Source organism: Anabrus simplex, chromosome 7 (assembly GCF_040414725.1).
Source record: "Anabrus simplex isolate iqAnaSimp1 chromosome 7, ASM4041472v1, whole genome shotgun sequence".
Classification (NCBI taxonomy): domain Eukaryota; kingdom Metazoa; phylum Arthropoda; class Insecta; order Orthoptera; family Tettigoniidae; genus Anabrus; species Anabrus simplex.
This window is the reverse complement of record NC_090271.1, coordinates 34,252,799-34,274,302: the sequence shown is the minus strand read 5'-3', so window position 1 is coordinate 34,274,302 and position 21,504 is coordinate 34,252,799. Positions and strand designations below refer to the sequence as shown.

Genomic DNA, 21,504 nt, shown 5'->3' with positions numbered 1-21,504 from the left:
ACTTACACTCCCAAGTTCAGAACATCTGGGTCACCTTTTAGTCACCTCTGATGACAAGTAGGGGATACCGTGGGTGTTATTCTATCACCCCCACCCACAGAGGGTAATTGCCCTAAGTCTACCACTGGTACCATTTTGCAAACTATCCACTTCATGAAATGTATCAATAAATTAATCAATAAATCAAGCAGAGAAATTGCTCCACCTAATCGATACTTTTTATTTTGCCTTTGGCAAATTTAATTTACTAGTAGTGCATGTTTCATTTAGACTGACTAAACATCATCAGCTACACGTTTTGGTTTAGGCAGAAATTCATAAAAGTACTGAGACGTACAGTACATCACACCAGGTTAAAAGCTGAGGCTGTGGGTGGTAGTAAGAACGTGCAGCAATGCTCCTATATTTGGTGTTATTTCACAAACCAACTTGTTCAATGCCCAAACAGGTATTGCACAAACTTATGAATCTCTGAGTAACATTAAATTCCACCACAAACATCATTAGCCTCAAAATACAAGACACGATTAGGAATTTCCAGTTCAAACATGGTGCTATAAGAAGACAGTTCACATTTATATGTTCCATGTTATGAAAGCACAGAAAGAACAAAGACTTTTCTAGTCATCAACTATAACATGTTTTTTAGAAATGTTTACCAGCCATAAGTTTTAACCAAAACTGACATAGGTAAGTTCCTAATCTCCCCACTCCTCCCTCACCACCACCCACATTTTTAAAGGTTAGAGATTGTTTTAATATTCACATGGAATAATATGTCTCTATGTGAATTTCTACTTAAACCAAAAAGTGTAGCTGATGATGTTTAGTCAATCTAATTTCGATTATATGAAACATTTTTTCTGCGTGATTTATTGATGGTACCATTATGTTGAGAGTAAGCTTCTCTATTTAATGATCTGCACACCATGGGTAGGAATTTACATTCAGAAGATGATGAGGCAAATTAAAGTATTTTTGTGTTTTCGACCCTACATGACTTTGTTCAGAAAGGTTGTACGGCAACTCTTGTGGTACCATCATCTCAAAGTGAGAGAGAAATTTCTAACAGTAGCCCACATGAGGGGAAAAACTGATGTTTACAAGATCATCAAAACCAATTCCAATTTTAAATTTTTTGCTACTCCCTTGCCATGTTGTTCTTTTGGGATTCAGACTATTTTGTTATGCAATTGTCAGACATCTTACCAAATTTGTATATCTTTTGCTATCAGGGTAATAATCACAAACCAAATCATATACCTCAAAATTGTCACTCTTTCAAAGCCTTCCCACCACCCTGTGTATTTAACTGAGACCCACCATGTGCCACATTTTCTTCAACCCCTCAGATGGGATCTTTATCTCCAGAGCCATTTGCCCAAATGTGAGCAGATGATTTCGTTATACTAAGGCTCAAAAGTACACAGCATGATTTTATAAGCATTGTAACAACATAAGTAACATAGACATATGTTGGAGAAAAGATGGGAGTTTGGAAAAGACATAGTGATGACATTTATTGATATTGAGAAAGCTTATGACAGTGTGCCCAGACAGTTGGTATGGGACACATTAAGGAAAAAACAACAGGGTGGAAGTGCAAATGATAAAAGGTATGTACAAAATTTGTGTTAGTAGTGTGAAGACTAGTATAGCAAAAACAAAAGGGTTCAAAGTTGAAAATGGTCTCTGAAAGGGAAGTGTACTATCCCCCCATACTATTCATCATAGTCATGGATGAAATTCATAAGAACATTAAACAGAGATTCGGAAGACAGGCAACAAAAGCCATGTTGTTTGCAGATGATATAGTGATATGGGGTGAGGATGAAATGGAAGTTCAAAAACAAGTAGATGTATGGAATCAAGAAATTGAAAAATTTGGGATGAAAATAAGCACAGAGAAAAGTAAAACAATAGTGATTATAAGGGAAGGAAGGAAGAAAGGAAGCAATAAGATATATAAAACTGAATGGTAAAATTCTGGATGTGGTTAAAAGTTTCAAGTACTTGGGAAGTGTGATCAATGAGGATGGAAAAATAACCGAGGAAATTGGGAAAAGAATACAAGAAGCAAACAGCTTCTACCACAGTGTAAGGGGTATTTTGTGGAAGAATGTCCTGAAGAAATGTAAGAAAGTATTATACTCAACCTATTGTGAACCCATACTAACTTATGCAGCTGGATCGTGGACTACAACAAAACAAGAAGAGAGTAAAATACAAGCAGTGGAGATGAATTTCCTAAGAGTTATCAAGGGCAAGACCAGAAAGGATAGAATTAGAAATGAAGAGATAAGGAAAAGGACAGGAATCTTGAAATTTCAAGACAGGATAGAAACAAGAAAGCTAAAGTGGTATGGGCATATGATAAGAATGGGAGAAAAGAGAGTGCCAAAAGCAGTTTTTTCAGAGAAGTTAATGGGAAAGAGACCACGAGGAAGACCCCGAAAGAGATGGACAGATTCAGTGTGGGTGTGCATAGAGAAGTAGGGAGGAAAAGCAGATGATGTACTTAGAAAAGGAGAAGAGTGGTGGAGAGACAGGCAGCGATTGAGGTCCTTGATTCACAACCCGACCCGGGAAGCTGGAAAGAGGAAATGAAGATGATGATGATGTAACGTCATAAGCACTGGTGATTATGACATCCCAGAAACAGCCTGAGTTTTTATTGTATTGTAGGAAAATAACAATCATGATTTACTTCCAAAATGTGAAAGAAAACTACAAAATTTACATCATAATAAGAGTCTGATTAGTGCAATAAGAATAATAATCATATGGCTTCACCTACCGTGTGCAGACATTCTAATTTGATGGCATCTGGCTGTCTGTTCATCAATTTCATCAATTTCTGTGTTCTGTTTTACTTTATGTAATTTGGTTTGTGATTATTAACTTTGAAAACAAAAGTCACAAAATTGGTACGAGTAAACCAAATCTCTCTTGAGTGTCTATGGCTGAGTTTTTAATGAACTTTGTCAGATAAACACTAAATGTATCACCAGAGATATTTTTCATGTCGACATCATACAATATGGAGCACTGAATGGACTTTTTCCACCCTTCAAAAATCCAACTAGCTCTGCCAGGTTTGAACCTGCTATCTTGGGATGTGGAGGCCGACACTCTACCGCTGATCCACAGAGACAGCTATTAGTGTGATAATTTCCTCCATAAGCATTATGCAGGTTGTCTGACTTAAAGGTATAATACAAGGGAGTTTAATAACCGTAATGGGACCATCAAGCCACAATGGTAGAACTTTCATTGTCAATTCATTATTCTCACTAATCCTTTCCAATAACTTTCTAGATATATTAAGAGGAAAAGATCACTTAATATATGAAAGCTCTAATACTGTTATACTTTTTTCTCTACAGGTCATGTAGGATGGGGAATATCATGGTACATAAATGGCTTATTGATTCCGGAGATCAATGTTGTAAGAGGAAAGACTTACACCTTTGTTGTGGAAGGAGGTCTTGATCCTGAGACTCCAGCCAGGTATCATCCCTTCTACATTACTGATGACCCCATTGGAGGATATGAGTACAAGACCCCAGAGGAAAGAGCTGTAAGTATATTTCAAGTGCTAGCTCAGGTTCACCTGCCTGCATTACCTACTCTCTCTTGAATATATGCCTGAAGGCTTGTTGGATCCCTAACATCTCCACCACCAGCTATGACAGGTAGCCGAGGCATTAGAGAAGAGACGTATTAGGGAAATGAGAAGTGACGTGGTTTCCCATTGCCTTCCTCACTGACCCAGGAAAGTTATTCAATTCAAAGATACACTATACGTACTGTATTTGAGAAGATGTATAAAAATGACAACATAACCATGTTTTTATATCGGCCTTGTCCATGACTGTGAAATAATAATAATGGCGTGTGGCCTCTGAAGAGGCCTGGTGCATGTCTTTCAAGCTGACTCCTTATAGGCAACCTGTGCATCTGTGAGGAATTCTAATGTTGAAGACGGCACATGGATTCATGATGGTTGCCCGCACTTCTGAGTTTTGACTTTATTTTCTACCTCAAATTAACATAGAGAGAGATCCAGCAGTAACTGTGTGAACATCAATTTTTCAGAAATTATGAGGTTGCGGACCTGACGTGTTTAAGTAAAATGTGTTCACCTTTTAGTGTTCTATCACCTCCACTTCATCTGAAGCCAATCCTGTGTCATGACATTTGACCTCATTTTTCTCGAAAACCAAAGCGTAACCCTTATACAAGACTTACTGTTGAGTGTCCCCCCACAAGTACACTGAACCTCATTGAAATGGGTTGGATGCAGATGGCCTCTCCTTGTCAGACTGACCATATTCTGAGCTGTTGCTACAAAAAACAATCAGGCAGTGCTGCCACCTCTTGGCTGTCCCATCAGCAAGCCTTATACAAACCAGGCATTCATCACAGGCTATATAAGGAAAGGTGTTACTAGCATTGCTCACACCTCAGTCACTGAAGTGAACTGCAAATAGACCTGGTATTTTATTGAATATGAAGCGAGACAGTTGTCTACCTATGAAATGTTTCTAACTGTGGACCGAGTATGTTGAAATAGAGTTCAAATCTTTGCTAACTGGCTTTCATTGTGATTGACGCTTGGTATAAAACATAGCTCATTACATCTCATCTTTTGATACTCTAAGACAGGTCATTTCAGTTGGGTAGCCGCTGTGCTTGCCCAGGGCTGAGAGTGAACCCTGAAGGAGAGAAACAGCAAGTGAATGGGAGACAGACAAGAGGAGAGTGAAGTGCAAGAATGGCACATTTTATGAGATAAAAAAATAATTTAAGAATTACTAACACAATGTAACAAAAGAAAACTGCCCTCTTCCTCTGCATATAGGACAACTAAAATTTCTGCAATTTCACCAACTTAGTGATGTCAGGGAAAATTATTTGAACAGATTGAAAGCATAACCCTGCTTCCACACAACATCAGACAAACATGAGTTCTACGCTTATTCAGGTTCATGGCTGAGAATATTTGTTCGCAAAGTTGTGTAGAGCAAAAAAAAGTAACTAATTTGCATACACAGAAATTCTTTTTGTTCCAAATTCTTATAAAATGCTAGGAGGCTGCCTGGAATAATGCAATATCTCCTCCTCATCATCATCATCATCCTTTCCCCTCATCCAGCTCCTACCAGGTCAAGGCATTTATGGCCCTTCTCAACCTTCCCCTCTCCTTCCACCATTTCATCCCAGTCCAGGATTCTTCTTTTGCACTCCTCGTTATTGGATCCATCCACCTTGTTCTAGGTCTTCCTCCTGCTTTCTTTCCCTTGAACTTCATCTCCATCATCTGTTTTGATATTCTTTACTCATCCATCCTCTTTACATGTCCAGATCATCTTAGATTATTCCTGTCAATTCTCTCATTTAGGTTTTCTATTCCAACTTCTTTTCTAATATCTTCATTTCTCAATCTGTTTTTCCTTAGTTTTCCTATCATACCTATTAGGTAAGCTCACCGGACAAAATATCAGTCACCCCTGGAGAAATCATTACATTTAATACTGTGTAACTTTGCCTCTGGAATTGATAACCACCTGGATTTGATTAGGAAGTGAGTCCAGGTCGTGCAGGTACGTCTCATCCAAGTTAAGCCGCTGACAGAGGATTTGGTCATGCAATTCCACCAAATTGCAGGGATGCTGATGTTGGCGTTTTACCCGCTGTTCCAATATGTCCCACAGATTTTCAATGGTGTTTAAGTCAGGTGATTTTGCAAGCCAATTGAGATGTAATGGGGTGGGGGAGTGTTCATAAAACCAGTCACAATATGCATCCAGCTCAATGAACTTTGCTGCTGTCATCTTGAAAAATCAGGGTATCCATAGCATACACATCATGCAGGTGTTGCCTGAAAGGCAACCCCTGATCCTCCAGAATGTTTAAATAAACATACTGGTTCATATTAGTGTTCACCTCAGTGAGTGGGCCCAATCCATGATACAAAAAAAAAAAAACCCAAACCTGATCTTACCCACATCGAGGATAAAATGCTTCATTTGGCCTTCGGTGCAATCGATAATGTGCACCATTGGAATACAGGAAAAAAAGGTGATTCGTCAGACCATATTATGTTCCACCAGTCAGCTACTGTCCACATCTGATGATTTCTAGCCCGTTGAAGACACGCAGCTTTATGTACCTGTGTGAGCAATGGCCTCTTGCAAGGTGACTGACTCCAAATGTCGATTGCATACAGTTTGCATCACAATGCTCTCTCTTGCTAACAGGTTGAGATGGACCTTCATTGACTGACTGCAGCAATTCCTGACAGGTTTGGAAATGATTTTTTGATTCACAAGCCATGAAAGGCATCTCCGGTCCCTCTCAGTCACGATCTTTTTCCAACCACAATTCTGACTCTATTAAAGAAACTATTTAAAATAGTTTATGTTGGCTCCACCTTGTCAATACACTTTTAATGATTAAAAATTATTTATTCTATCATACACGTTTCAGGAACATGTATGGTAGAACAAATAAGTTGACTTCACTGATGAAGGGAATGCATATTGTTCCTGAAACATGTATGATAGAATAATTCTCAATCATTAAAAGTATATTCACAAGGTGGACCTAACATTTTAAATAGTTTTTTAATAGATTTAGACAAGTCAGTACAGGATCTAATAAAATACCTATTATGGTTAAGTTTATCAACACAATTCTGATGTCATGTTTTGTGACCATCTGTAGTACACCACTGCTTGTAGACACGTTAAACAATCTGCTGTGAAAACCAACAAATCCAGCAACTTCATGCACCATCCAGACATAGGCACAGCCAAACACGATTGCCCCTTCTGCTACTTTGTCATATCCTTACATCTACCCATGCTGACATACACTGTCCGCTTGAAACGTCAATGTCTCATTGATTGCTACTGCCTTATGCTCACGTAGAGGTAGTGCATGTGCGGGTGAGCACGGGACTCATACACTACACCCTGTACATGCTTAATGATCCATTAGAGCTTACTCAAAATTAACAGAAATGTATCATAAAAATGTTTAATTCAGGTGACATGTCTTCAGTATTTCTAAACCATTGTCAAATTATTTAAGGGCTTCACAGTATCTGTCAGTGTTACAGTCAGAGAATACATACAGGAATTCTTCAAAATCTTTCTTTTTCGAAAAATGAAACTTCCGTCTGTCTCACGCAGCACTAATCAACAAATCGCTTTAAATGTTTGTAATGTCAGTTAAAAATGCGAGGCCAGCAACCCAGCGCTAATGTTCTTACATCACCACAGCTGCAGTGATAGACAGTAGTGGAGATAAGCCCTGAGCAAACATGGAGCAACCTTCACATTTAAGTTGGGATGGCCTGCTCTAAGAAAATTACTTTAGTATATAAGTGATCATGATTCTAATATGCACATTTAATTTTAATGACAGAACGTACGAGTTTTTGCCGGAGTGCAGCAGAACCGACGAGGAGAAGTATATCCGACTGGAACTGGTCGACTATGCAACTGGACTCCCAATCCTGACCAGCCACCTGCAGATGAATTTGCTTCATTTGGTGCCTACCAACGAACTCTAACCCTTGAATGTGATGAAGGCGAGGCTGGCCTTGTACAGTGGACTCCAGATGAAAATACGCCTGACACAGTGTACTATCAGGTAAACTTAACCCTCTCTCTACTTCATCTCTTACATTATAGACAGCATAAAATTGTGTTACATTAGATGTGTTGATAACTAACAAATCATTATATATGCTGCAAGGGAGAAACTGATACTGTGATAACTAGAGATGGGAATTATAGGCATGAATAGGTTAGAATGCAAAATGTTTGAACAAGGCGCAAATGTTTTCTACTCGCATGACAGTCCTGCAATTAGATTTGCATGAATATTAGCGATCTGAACTATCAGAACCCCTAAAATTTATGTAACTCATCTTACGTAGGTGGTGAGCGGCTCAATGATACTTGCACCTTGTTCAAACACTTTGCATTCTAACCTATTCGTGCCTATAATTCCCATCTCTAGTGATAACCATGGCTCTTCTCTAAACATAAGTTTACTGCAACTCTACCATCTTGTTTCAAAACACAAGAAAATTGAATCAGGCCTTTGAAGCTCTTGTCCTTTTATATTTTACAAATAGATATTTTATATACAAGGGGGGATCAAAAATAAATGGGATTTTATTTTTTATTTAAATTAATTTATTGAAAAACACAAGCCAATTACAATTGATTTTTCCACATAGTTTCTTGCTTTGGAAATGCATTTGTCCCAGCGCCCGGGCAGCTTTTTGATGCCCTCATCGTAAAAAGAACAGGGTTGCATCACCAGCCATTTGCACAAGAAGTCTTCCACACTCTCGTCATCTTCAAATCGTTGCCCTCCTAGAGCTTCTTTAAGCGGTCCAAACAAATGGAAATCGCAGGGCGATAAGTCCGGGCTGTAAGGAGGATGATCAAGTGTAGTCCAGTGCATTTGCTTTTAGCTTGGAGACAGTTAGAGCTGCAGTATGGGGCCACTCATTGTCGCGTAGAAGCATGACCTGTCGAATCAGTTGGTCTCGTCTTTTGCGGCGATATGCAACCCTCGCTTTGTTCAACAGATCCTAGTAGTAAGCAGCACTGATTGTGCGTCACTCATACAAAAGGTCAATCAGCAAAATGCCTCACCAATCGCAATAAAGAGTTGCAAGAACCTTGCCAGCTGACGGTTGAGTCTTGGCTTTCACTGGTGCTGTCTTCCCTTTCCTCCGCCACTCCTTACTGGCTTGTTTGGATTTGGGAGAGTAGCGGTGGACCCACGTTTTGTCGCAGGTGACAATCCGACTCTAAAATGCAAATCTTGCTGTAAGCCTATGACAGACGTCCAAATGTCTCAACTTCAAATTTTCAGTCAAAAGGTGAGCGACCCATCTGAAAAACACTTTACAGAACTGTAGGTCGTTTGTGATGATTGCTTGACAGCTCCCATAACTGATTCCGACTTGTTCTGCAATTTCCAATACTCTTGCCCATCGATCATCGTCAATAATGTCTTTAACTGCATGAATGTAATGCTGTAATGCTGGTCTACGGACGGCGATCGTGTTGCTGATTTTCCACACGTTCTCATCCTTCCTTGAACATTTTATGTCAAGCAAACACACGCATCCTTGACAATGTTTGATCACCAAACTGTGCAATCAATCTACGCCAAATTTCCACCACTGTAACTCCTTCACGAGCAAGAAATTTTATAATTATGTGTTGCGCAGTGGTGGGGTGCACCTGTTGTTCTGACATTGTGAATGTTACTGACAAAACAGCGGGAAATATCTAACAGCATGCTCTCCCCACTCCTAACAGTCCCGCCTAAGCGTAGCAGAAGCGCGGGGCTAGTCCTACCAACTGTTGAAATGGCGTATGGCTTTCAGTGCCGGGACTGTCCGAGGACATGTTCAAACAAACTGTTGATGTTCAGGAACAAAAGTCCCATTTGTATTTGATCGACCTTTGTATATATGAAATGGAAATAAAATGTTTAACATTATTGCAAAAGCCAAAATGTTTTAAATTGCCTTAATTTTTCACAATTGCTTCCAAATTGTGCTCATTACACTAGTGTTGCTGTCTTCATGAGATTGTTCCTTACTGTTCATGTCTGTTGCTAGATGAGAACAGGAAATGACACGGTAAGAGTTGTGAAATACTCATAGGATGTGCAAGCATATTGATGAACATCAGTGTACTCACAATCTTCATTTGTATAGAAGCTTTTATTGGTGTGAAAATCATGTAAGAAAAGCCAAAATCATATTCAACAGTACAAATCAGAATGCTGTTGATAGAGTTTATTAACCGCAGTAGTGAAGCAGGCAGTTTCTTCTCCGGCAAGAATTCACAGAAACCTCTAACAACATGTCGTTCTGGAATTCATAGCATCTTACACTAACTCTTCTTTTCAGTCTGAATGGAAGTAACATTTCTTCATGTCTTTCCTGTCATACTTCTTAAGAATTTCATATCACTATTGTGGATTTTACTCTCCAGTCTTTCCATCAAGCAGTTAGTCTCTGCAGCATAAGCCAGTCATCATCATCATCAATTCTCCACTCCAGCGAGTCAGGTGCGGGTGTTTACAGGCCTTTTCCAGTTCACCATGTCCATCCACAGATAATATTCTATGTTTTTCTTCCAATTTACATCACACTTTGCAAGGTCCTTGAAAATTTTTATTTTCACAACCATCACAAGGTCTTCCTCTGGGCCTCTTACCAATAACATTCCTAATTGGTCCTTACTGGTGCCATCCTTTTCGTATGTCTTTACCATCTAAGGTTTCTGACAGACTCTTGTCCAATCTAAGTTGTTGCCAGATATTTTCATTCCTTTTTTTTGTCTCTCGTTGTCTTTTTGGGCAAGAATGAAGACTCTTTGCTGGTCTAGTCAATGTTGCTGCTTTCAGTCCAGAACTGATATAATATATGTTCTGTACAATGTGAGCTTGGAGAAATGAGCCATCCCAAAGTAGTTGATGAACGGATTGGTAGAATTTTGATGCAGCTTGTGTTCTAATAATGGATTGTAAGTTCAGTCAGTACAGAACAATAATACATCGTACAATATATATACAGTAATCTCTTTACCCTTCTTTGGTGCTTCCTTCTTTCAGATAACGTTCTTCACCCTCTGGTAAAATGCTTTTTCCTGCTGTATTCTTCTACTTTATGCATGTATAATTAGTTTCCTGAAACCATCATATTGTCTGCTGTTTGCAGTGCTACACACATCGATACCTGGGTTGGAAGATAAATGTTCACGACAGCTGTGACAGTTCAGACGGAGCCAGTGAGCCAGTTGCGGCACGTCTCCCTGCAGGTCAGAATGCTCACGAAGATGAAGACGGAGAGGATGAAGAACTTCAGTCGAGACCCAGTATAAGAGTATCAACACGAGTAAAACCTAATGGTGTCTTTTATACTGGAGATAAGGGTAATAGTCAAGATGTAAAGGAAAATATTTTTAAAGACTTCCAAAAGCTTCCTTCTAACACACAGGAAAACTTTCAGCAAGATTTCTCATTTTCTCTCATTAGCAATCCAGAATCCAATGAAAACACCAAAGAAGAATATAAAGATAATTCAGATCTATTAGTTCCACCCTCTGAGTTACAGCAATACCCTTCTACATTAGTGCAGTATATACCACTCTCAGATAACACAGAACCAAAATCAGAAACATATAAGGAAAAAGAAACATTTTTAATTTCTCAAAACAATTATAACACAAGTGATAGCATTCCTTTCAAACCATCCCCTCCCCTCCATAAAGATCCTGAACTTCCACTTTCATCCTCACACTCTCAGGATGGTTCTCAAGAGCAACCACAGGCTGAACTCCTACAAGCAACCACACCATCATCTCTCGGCCACGAGCAACCTTCCGACTTGATAGTCACTCCAAGTAGCCAACCTACACAGTATTCACAGGCTGACACAAGTCAACAACAATTTAATAATGTACTAAGTTCAGCAGATCCAATGAGGACACCAGTTATCCACGCCACGACACCACATTCTGTTCTCCCGCAGAACACAGAGCCTAATGATGTCAAGCTACTGTCAGACAGTCCAGTCCCGAGCCAGTCTCTTGATACAGATAATGACCCTAAGGAAACTGATAATGGAATGCAAGAAACACCAGATAAAAACATGACAGAAAGTGATGTACTGAAGTCAAACTCAGAAGTGCAGACAACCATCATGAATCCACCAGTTTTAGCATACAAAAGGCCATTATCTCACCGTCCACATGGATTAGCACCACACGGTTATGTAATGCCAAATGGAAGACCTGGTCCATACTCAGCTCATTCTCAAATGATGTTCATGCGTCCTCAGGGATATTCATTCCGACGTCCAATTCCCCATCGAGGCTACACACACATGCACAGACCGGTCACAGCGTCAACAATGTTTCGCCATACTTACATGTCAACACCCGTTCCTTCTACCTATGTTATGACATCAAAGAAACCTTTCTTTAGAGTAACTCACATGGGCCCTCCTCACAGAACAATGGTAAGTCCAGCTCCATACCACCGCCCTATGACAACAGTGGGCATGCGCACTACTCCAGCAATGATACCAACCCAGCAACAGTATGCTTCAACTTTCAAAAACATGCAGTACTCGCTGCCACCCCAAAGACTAAATCATGACAGATTACAAACCAGATTTATTTCCACAACATCAGAACCAGAAATTAAATACAGTGAAACAAAGAAATCTGAACTGACAAACAAGTCTGGTCTTGTGTCTCCTGCACCACTTGTTAGCACAAGTGAAGAACCATCAAGGCTGAACATGCCCATCGCAGTGAACACAGGATTCCATCCTGAATCAGTTGTAGTTGAAGGAGGATTCAAACCTATAGTCCCAAAAACTTTCGCTGCACAGGACAGATCATCTGTAGAAAGTGAGCCAGAATCTGATGTAGAAAATGCGACTCATGAATTGAAAGCACTTGAAGATATGGAAAGGGAAATTATTGCCGAACTAACAAAAGAAGGTACAGAAAAGGAAGAAAGAAAAGACAATCCATTTGAAGGTCAACAACCTGAATCATTTGAACCTATGTTCATCCCATCTCCACCCGATAGGATCGTAGGTCAGCAGAATGGATCAAAACTAGCCAATAAGAAGTCTGGTGTTATTGCTGAAGGCCTGATTCCTCCAGCAGCAAGTCTGAACCACAGAAATAGTATACAGACTTCAAGAGTACCAGGTCAGCCACTTGCAAGACCAAGACCAGGTGCAGTTCGAAGGCCAGCATATTCTGACAATGTTCCCCCTGCCTTCCGTGTTCCTATAAGAGCTGGATCTCCTTCATTCCGCCACAAGCAAATTGCAGATGATGCTCAAGACGAAACACCAATGGCTGCAGAAAGAATGGATACTTATTACCTTCCACCAGCAGATTACAGTCTTGATGAGCAACAAGGTAACCCACCAAATGTCGAAGCTCAAATTCCACCTGGAGCAGTAATCACCTACGATGGAAAGCCTGTGGTAGATGTCAGTTTAGCATCCTCAATTTCTGATCCATCAATGGGTAGTACAAGTTTCCAAAGCCCTTCAGGCACAGCTGACCTCATTAAAGGTACCCCACAGTTCGGACCCTATCGTGGAGAAGTACCACCTCCAGTGCCAAGTGTAGTACGACCGGAAAGTATTCCTCAACTCCAAAATCACAATAAACAGCATGCTCAGACTATACCACCGCAGTTTCCTCAACCTCTCAGGTCTTCAGTCCACCACACTCAACTGTCACTGGTTGGAAGGGATGACCTTGTACCTGCAGGCTCAGAAGTCAAAGAACTTGTTCACCCAATCAAAAGATCTAAAGTTAAAGGCTTTAGCACAAAAGATAAGCATAAGGCTGTAATACATCAAAGTGATGCTGATCGGAAAGAAAGTCTAGATGAAATTGAATTTATAGATCCAGTTAACATAAAGCGAGTTTTAACAGAGGAGGACAGTCAGACTAAATACCGCTCAGTAAGGGAGAAACGTTCACCATCTCCTCATCATGAACCTGGTCATGATGATCATGATCATAGTCATCATAATCACCATGATATGCATTCTTCAAACCATACGATGCTCGACAACGGAGTAGCAAGTCCTATTTCAGCTCTTTGTCTGCTTCTCTCTAGTACTGCAACATTGCTCACCCTCTATTAATCATTTCACTTTGAATGTGCACATCAAATTAAAGGCTCACTAGAAATAGAATTCAGAAAATGTTGACAATTTTAATATTAATTCCTCAGTTTGAAAACAACAAATACTTGACTGTTTGGCAGAATTCAAAGAACACTGGAATTCCAAATTTTGGGATTCATATTGATGATTACACATCCACAAAATTGTATAACAGTTAAAAAGACTGTCTTCAAGTACAAATACTAACTCAACATAATTTTCTGAACTAAGGTGGGAAGGCAGTTCATCCACCAGGGCCCGAAATGATACTCATTGTAGAATTGTTCATATCACATTGTAAATATTATTATTTTGTATTTATTAACACCTCCTCACATCTCACCTGCTTGTGATATCCAGCAATGACTCAAAACTGCTCTAAACTGGACCGTATTTCAAAGTTGTATGCTATCTTTTTATATATCCATTCATACATTAGATTCATGAGCAATATTCAATTACATTCATGCCACTCTGATTCTCAAAACAGATGTAGGATATATGAAATTAAGATCATGCTTTTTGGCATCAAATCACAAGGATCACCCTGTGAAATTCTTCATCACATCATTTATATGCTCTAAGTAATGAGCAACTGCATTGCACTATTACAATGGATGGACCTTACAACATGTTAAGCAATATTTATTATTTCCTAAAATCAGATTTAGAGATCCTTCATGCATGTACATTTTGTATAAATGAAATGTTGGTTTGTTATGTGAATATATTTTTGTACATAGATAACAAATAAAGTGTTGATTATATAACTGTTTCAACATTTATTGCCTTGGACAAGCACTGGTAACAGGCTTCTTAAACCCATTGGAAACTTAATTATTCACAAGTAGATCCAAATATCTCCTATTGATATCTTGGAGAAAGGAGAAAATATGTTTGGATAATGGAAGGAAATAAGTGCAAATCAAGACATGTATAGGAAGATGGGATCATCAAAAGTAAGCCATAACAGGATAAACGCAAGTAAGGTCTGTGTGGGAGGACAGAGAAATAGAAAGAAAACGCTAAAGGACTAAGACAGTGTCCACATCTTCATACACTGCCCTCTGCAACGAGATTGGTTCTCTTGTCAAAAATGCCAGTTTTTCTACATCCATTCCTTCTCAGCCCTTGAAGAATTTTGTTTTTACTTCCCAGCTTCATCAAGAGGGCAGGTGAAGATGGACCCCCAATACATATTGAAGCCTGCTCATATACTGTACTTACTGTATGTTCCTTTCAATGTTTCTATCTTTCTATATATCGCTTGATTTATACTCATACCGAGCTCAATAGCTGCAGTCGCTTAAGTGCGGTCAGTATCTAGTATTCGGGAGACAGTGGGTTCCAACCCCACTGTCGGCAACCTTGAAGATGGTTTTCCGTGGTTTCCCATTTTCACACCAGGCAAATGCTGGGGCTGTACCTTAATTAAGGCCATGGCCATCTCATTTGCACTCCTAGCCCTTTCCTGTCCCATCGTTGCCATATGACCTATCTGTGTCGGTGTGACGTAAAGCAACTTGTAAAAAATAAAATAAAAAAAGAATTATACACATACTTGTTTCTTTCTTTACAATACTTAGTTCCTTTTCCCCCTTTGTGTTTGCCCTGTGTTCCTAGTCATTTACTACCTTCATTCGTTCTTCCATTCATTTGTGTCTTTAAACGTGGCAAAGTCAGGGCTCATGGCCCTCTCTTACACTTAACCATGTTAATAACAGGAAAATATAAGCGATATAAAAATTCTATTATATAATAAAAGATACCTAAATTAATAAAACATAGAGAAAGCAAAGCTCAATAAACAAAAGAAAATAAATCTGAAGCATAAAAATAAGAGAAAGAGACAAACAATACATCATAATTAAAAAAAAGTAAAATACAAACTGAAAACATGAGCTATTGGATAAACAAAACATCATATATATATAAAATCCCTATTCTGCCTGTCATTCACAGTGATTGTGAAAAACATGAGACGGTTTCAACAGCTGAAATTCACACCAGATACATGTTGTTGCCTCTCCTTTAAAAGGAAAATACAACAAAACTGTCAAAACGTGTCTGAAGCATTGCTGAAGATGATTGTCAAAGAGCACAGAATAACATACAGATGGCGACTCATGAATTCACTCGCTGAAGCCAAGATTTCTTCCCATCACCATATTGGCAACATCGTCTATGCCAGCCAACGAGCACAGAATAAGATATGGTAGAGCACCTCATCAATGTGTAGCCAGAATTGATGCCAACAGACACGCATGACCACTATATTGTTTGGGCTACAACATTAGACCAGTTGCTGTCTGTTATTGATCAAGTTACTATACTTAAAGTAAGTACAAGGATTCAGTATTATTATTTGAGTTTACTGAAATGTTGAAAGGAGTTGCAACGAAAATGAAAGTTTCTGGACTTAGGGAAGAAATGAGAAATCTACATATAAATGGCATGATGAGTTTGACTGTGGTAAAGCTGCAAGTAATAAATTTCATAAGGTATAAGGGACATGTTAACGCGTCGAAATACAGCAGATTCTTGGCAATGGATTCTCATGTGGATGATATCACGTAAGCTTTGGGAAAGCATTCCTTCTGATTATATTAGACATGTTCGTGAAATTAATAACTGGTTCGATAGAACACAGTTCGGGTTTAAGAAAGGTTCTTTCACTGAAGCTCAACCTGTAGGATTCCAGCAAGATATAGCAGATATCTTGGATTCAGGAGGTCAAATGGACTGTATAGCGATTGACCTGTCTAAAGCATTTGATAGTGTAGATCATGGGAGACTACTGGAAAAAATTAGTGAAATTGGACTAGACAAGAGAGTGACTGAATGGGTAGCTATATTTCTAGGAAACAGATCTCAGAGAATTAGACTAGGCGAAGCTTTATCTGACGCTGTAATAATTAAGAGGGGAATTCCTCAAGGCTGTATTATTGAACCTTTATGTTTCTTTATATATACAAATGATACAAGAAAAGAACTGGAATCAGAGATAAGACTTTTTGCAGATGATGTTATTCTGTGTAGAGTAATAAATAAGTTACAAGATTGTGAGCAACTGCAAAATGACCTCGATAATGTAGAGAGATGGACAATAGGCAATGGTATGATGATAAATGGGGTTAAAAGTCAGGTTGTGAGTTTCACAAATAGGAAAAGACCTCTCAGTTTTAATTACTGTGTTGATGGGGTGAAAGTTCCTTATGGGGATGCATCCCATGTGTCTTGGTAGGTGTGCTAAGTACCAACTGATGAGCCCAGCTTAGCACACGGGGGCAAAATGCTGGCAACCAGGAATGAGTTAGCTGGAAAGTTTATAATGTCCAGTAACGGACCATTTATATTGGTATTATATATTTACTCATTCAGAACAAAATTTCAGATTCCCTATGGAAATCAACATCGATATCATCTGATGGCCAAGGAGGCATCAGGTTTTGGTAATGAGACAAAGTCTCTCATAGTGCATTGGCACTGCCGGTGGCTACAATTAGCCTACACAGTGGCCTCCACGGTATGCACTAGCCATGCATCTTGGTAGGTGTGCTACGAGGGCCATCCAGAAAGTAGTACCCGTTAGCGCCGCATGAAGCGCTGACGACTCGGGTAGCCGCTGGGCAAGGTCAGATCGCGTCGGTGGCTTGTCTACCTGCTCTGTGCAAGGTTGCGTGACATTGGCATTGCCTGTGTTGTGTCTGTGATCGTTTAAAATGTTTAAACAAATTGAGAACCCCGCCAGTTGTGAAGTGAAGGCCGTGATAACATTTCTTAATGCACGAAACGTTCGACCTTGTGATATTCATTGCCAATTAATGGAGGTGTATGGAGACAATGTGAGGGACGAGTCGTCTGTTCGGCACTGGTGTCACAATTTCAAGCTGGGGAGGGGGAATACACACGACGAGGAGCGTTCAGGGAGGCCATCTGTCATTACAGAACAACTGCTGAGCGCAGTAGACGAATGCGTGAGGAACGATTGGCGCGTCACAATTGATTAACTCTGTGAATAATTTCCTAATGTGTCTCAAACAATTGTTCATGAAATTGTCAAAGACCATCTGCATTATTCAAAAATCTGTGCAAGGTGGGTCCCTCACATGCTTACAGAGGAGCACAAAACCAAGCGTATGGCTGCAGCACTGACATTTCTGGGGCGTTATTCCGACGAAGGAGACTCTTTTCTGACTCGCATCATTACTGGGGACAAAACATGGGTTTGTTATGCATCACCTGAGAGTAAACGACAGTCAAGGGAGTGGCATCATGCTCATTCACCAATGAAACCAAAGAAATTCAAGACAGTTCTGTCCACCAGGAAACTCATGGCAACCGTTTCTTGGGATCGCCGAGCTGTATTGCTCATTGATTTTATGGCCCGTGGAGACACAATTAATGCTAAGGCATATTGTGAAACATTAAATAAATTACGGCGGGCAATACAAAATCGACGGCAAAGTCTATTGTCTACAGGCATCATTCTCCTTCATGACAATGCCAGGCCTCATGCAGCTGTGATAACACAACAACTTTTGCAGCAATTCAAGTGGAAAACCTTTGACCATCCCCCGTATAGCCCGGACTTGACCCCTTCGGATTTTCATCTCTTTACGAAGCTTAAAGACTTTCTGGCGGGAGAAAGATTTGACAGCAATGAAGAACTTAAACGAGCCGTGACTACGTATCTCAATACACTGGCGGCGGAAGACTATGACTCTGGAATACAAAATCTTGTCCCACATTATGACAAATGCCTAAATTTGCTTGGAGATTATGTGGAGAAGTAGTGTAAAGTATGCTATTTCCAATAAAAATGTGTATATTTGTTAATATTTACTCCTGTGTCTTTATTGCACAAACAGGTACCACTTTCCGGATGGTCTTCATATTTAAATCAAATCAAAATCTCTTTATTTGCAAATGAGGTGTCTACCTCGGTGGCAAATGGTAAACTAAAATACATTATTGTCAAGCACTAAATTTTAAATTAACAAGAGAAGAAAAAACAAAATTTTCTAGAATACAATAATATACAATTTATGCTAACAATTTTTTTCTATTAAACAAACAGATCATCCTTAATAAATGTATATTGTTTACAAAATACTACTTATAATATCTCCTGTACTTACAAACATAGTCAACTCATATACAGTATGTGGAATTACTTCAAATAATACTATGCAACTGGTATAAGATTAAAATTTACATTGCATTTATTTACTTTTTTTTTTTAACCCATTTTGGAACCTAAGTAGCATAACAACCTGCTGCGTCTTAACCAGAGCCCCCTTTTGCCACCACTTTTCAGAGTTCCTGAAGGGCCTTCACAGCTACCGTAGCGGTCCCAGGGCCCTCGAAGTCCCCACTGTACTTCACCCCTACAGGCAGTCCCCTTTGGCTGTCCAAACTCCATGGACCAGGGGATGGAATTAATTTTTTTTTAAACACACATTTTTTATTTACAATGCCTGCTCTGGTTGAATGCCCCTTAACATTTCATTTATTTTCCCTGTTGCTGTTTATTCTTTTCTTGAATACCTGTACAGATTTTGGAAAAGGATCAAACACTACCCCTGGTAAACTGTTCCACTCCTTCACGCCCTTCCCAATGAATGAAAATTTACCCCAGTTGCTTCTGCTAAAATTCCTTCTAATTTTATACTTGTGGTCAGTTCTGCCAATATAATTATTTTCCAACTGAAGCCTCTCATGTATATCTCCCCATGCTTCTTCTCCTGTATAGGCTCTATATAATCCTATAAGTCTAGTTTTCTCCCTTCTCTTACTTAAAGTTTCCCACCTAAGTTCCTCTAACATTTCTGATACACTACTGTTTCTCCTGAAATCCCCTGTTACAAATCTTGCTGCTTTCCTCTGAACACTATCTATTTCTTTTATTAGGTATTCTTGGTGAGGATCCCAAACACTGTTTGCATATTCCAATAATGGACGAACCATACTTAAGTAACTTTTTTCTTTTAATTCTTTGTTGCATCCTTTAAGTAGCCTCATTATGACACGAAACGATCTGTATGCTTTCCCAACAATGTCATCAACATGACCCTTCCAGTGCAAATTACTTTCAAATCTCACACCTAAGTATTTGCACTTGCCATCTTTTGGGATAACTACCTCATCCAAAGTATATTCAAATTCAGTTTTAAAGCTCCTGTTTGTAAAAGTTGTAACAGTTGATTTGCCTCCATTAACCTTCATATTATTTTCTTCTACCCACTGTTGGATACTTTCAAGGTCCCTTTGTAATTCTGAACAATCCTCAATGTTATATATTTCCCTATAAACAATTATATCATATATTTACCAACTGATGAGCCCAGCCTAGCACACCGGGGCGAAACGCTGGCAACCAGGAATGAGTTAGCTGGAAAATTTGTAATATCCAATAACAGACCATTTATATTGGTATTATAAGTGGTATGTTCCAAGCTGTCAGCGGAGAGATGGCATGGAATGACATTAGTAGATGAATAAGTTTGAGCGGTGTCTTTAAAAGTAGGAAAGATCACAATATGAAGATAGAGTTGGAATTCAAGAGAAATTGGGGCAAATATTCGTTTATAGGAAGGGGAGTTAGGAACTGGAATAACTTACCATAGGAGATGTTCAATATATTTCCAAATTTCTTTGAAAAGACTAGGAAAACAACAGATTGGGAATCTGCCACCTGGGCAACTGCCCTAAATGCAGATCAGTATTGATTGATTGATTGATTGATTGATTGATTGATTGATTGATTGATTGATTGATTGATTGATTGATTGATTGTGTTACACTTAGAGCAATTAAAGGCATAATTACCCCAAGTGACAGCACCAAGGGTCTGACCATGTACCAAAGGCACGGTTCAGATACGTGGAAACGTGCTAGACAAAGACAAATAAAAGGAAAAAAGGCACTTACCATTAGAAAATAAAACAGGGCCCCCAAAGGAGCGGATAAAATACACCTGGGCATATCAAATTATCACCCCTTTTAAAGGAAAACACCAACACCTTGGGGAACCAAAGGTATTTAATCAGCATAATTAAGTAATTAACAAATAGAAAGAAAATCCTCGCTGGAAAAAATAAAATTAAAAATTAAAAATTTTAAACTCAAACCAAAACCCTACGGTCGACCGTTTATAAAGAAAATAATTATTCAGTTCTAAAGGACTTAGTAAGATAATGTAGATTAATGAAACACCTCATCAACTCATAAGTTTTCTTACATCCAAAAGTTTTCTTTGTACAGTATCAAAGTTTTTTTTTTTTTAACATCCTTTCAACCGTGAGAAACAACCTTGACAGAAACAGTTTTTAATATTGATACTGAAAACCCCTTTTTAGGATGTGTCAAACGACCCCCTGCAAGGATGGGTAGGTATTACGTGCACTTTTCACGAAATAAAAATAATAATAATAATAATAATAATAATAATAATAATAATAATAAAAATAAGCTCCGAGACACCGGGAGGAAAAATGAGCAGAAAGAAAAATTAAAATCTCAAAGAAAAATAAAATGGACCAAGGTAATCCGCGCACAAGGCAGAATTCGTAACAGGCACATCAAACCCCAGTCATCAATACCATCACAACAACATCAACAACCTTAGCATTCCCATGGCAACGACCAACAATGGGTCAAGGGAAGGAAGGGGCCAATCACAGGCCGCAAACAACAATAGGCAAAAACTTACAAAGGACAAAAGAAAACGGACGCAGAAAATAACC

General features: G+C 39.1%; 1 protein-coding gene across 1 annotated transcript in view; it reads left to right on the top strand.

Moving 5' to 3' along the window:
- Nucleotides 1-14,506, top strand: part of LOC136877674 (protein Skeletor, isoforms D/E-like) — a 152,170-nt gene extending 137,664 nt beyond the window's left edge. Inside the window, exons 13-15 of the mRNA XM_068228700.1 lie at nt 3,387-3,580; nt 7,435-7,662; nt 10,769-14,506. Of these exons, the coding sequence (XP_068084801.1) occupies nt 3,387-3,580; nt 7,435-7,662; nt 10,769-13,735 (3,389 nt within the window). The 3' untranslated portion in view covers nt 13,736-14,506. The remainder of the gene's footprint in view (nt 1-3,386; nt 3,581-7,434; nt 7,663-10,768) is intronic.
- The last annotated feature ends 6,998 nt before the right edge of the window (nt 14,507-21,504 follow it).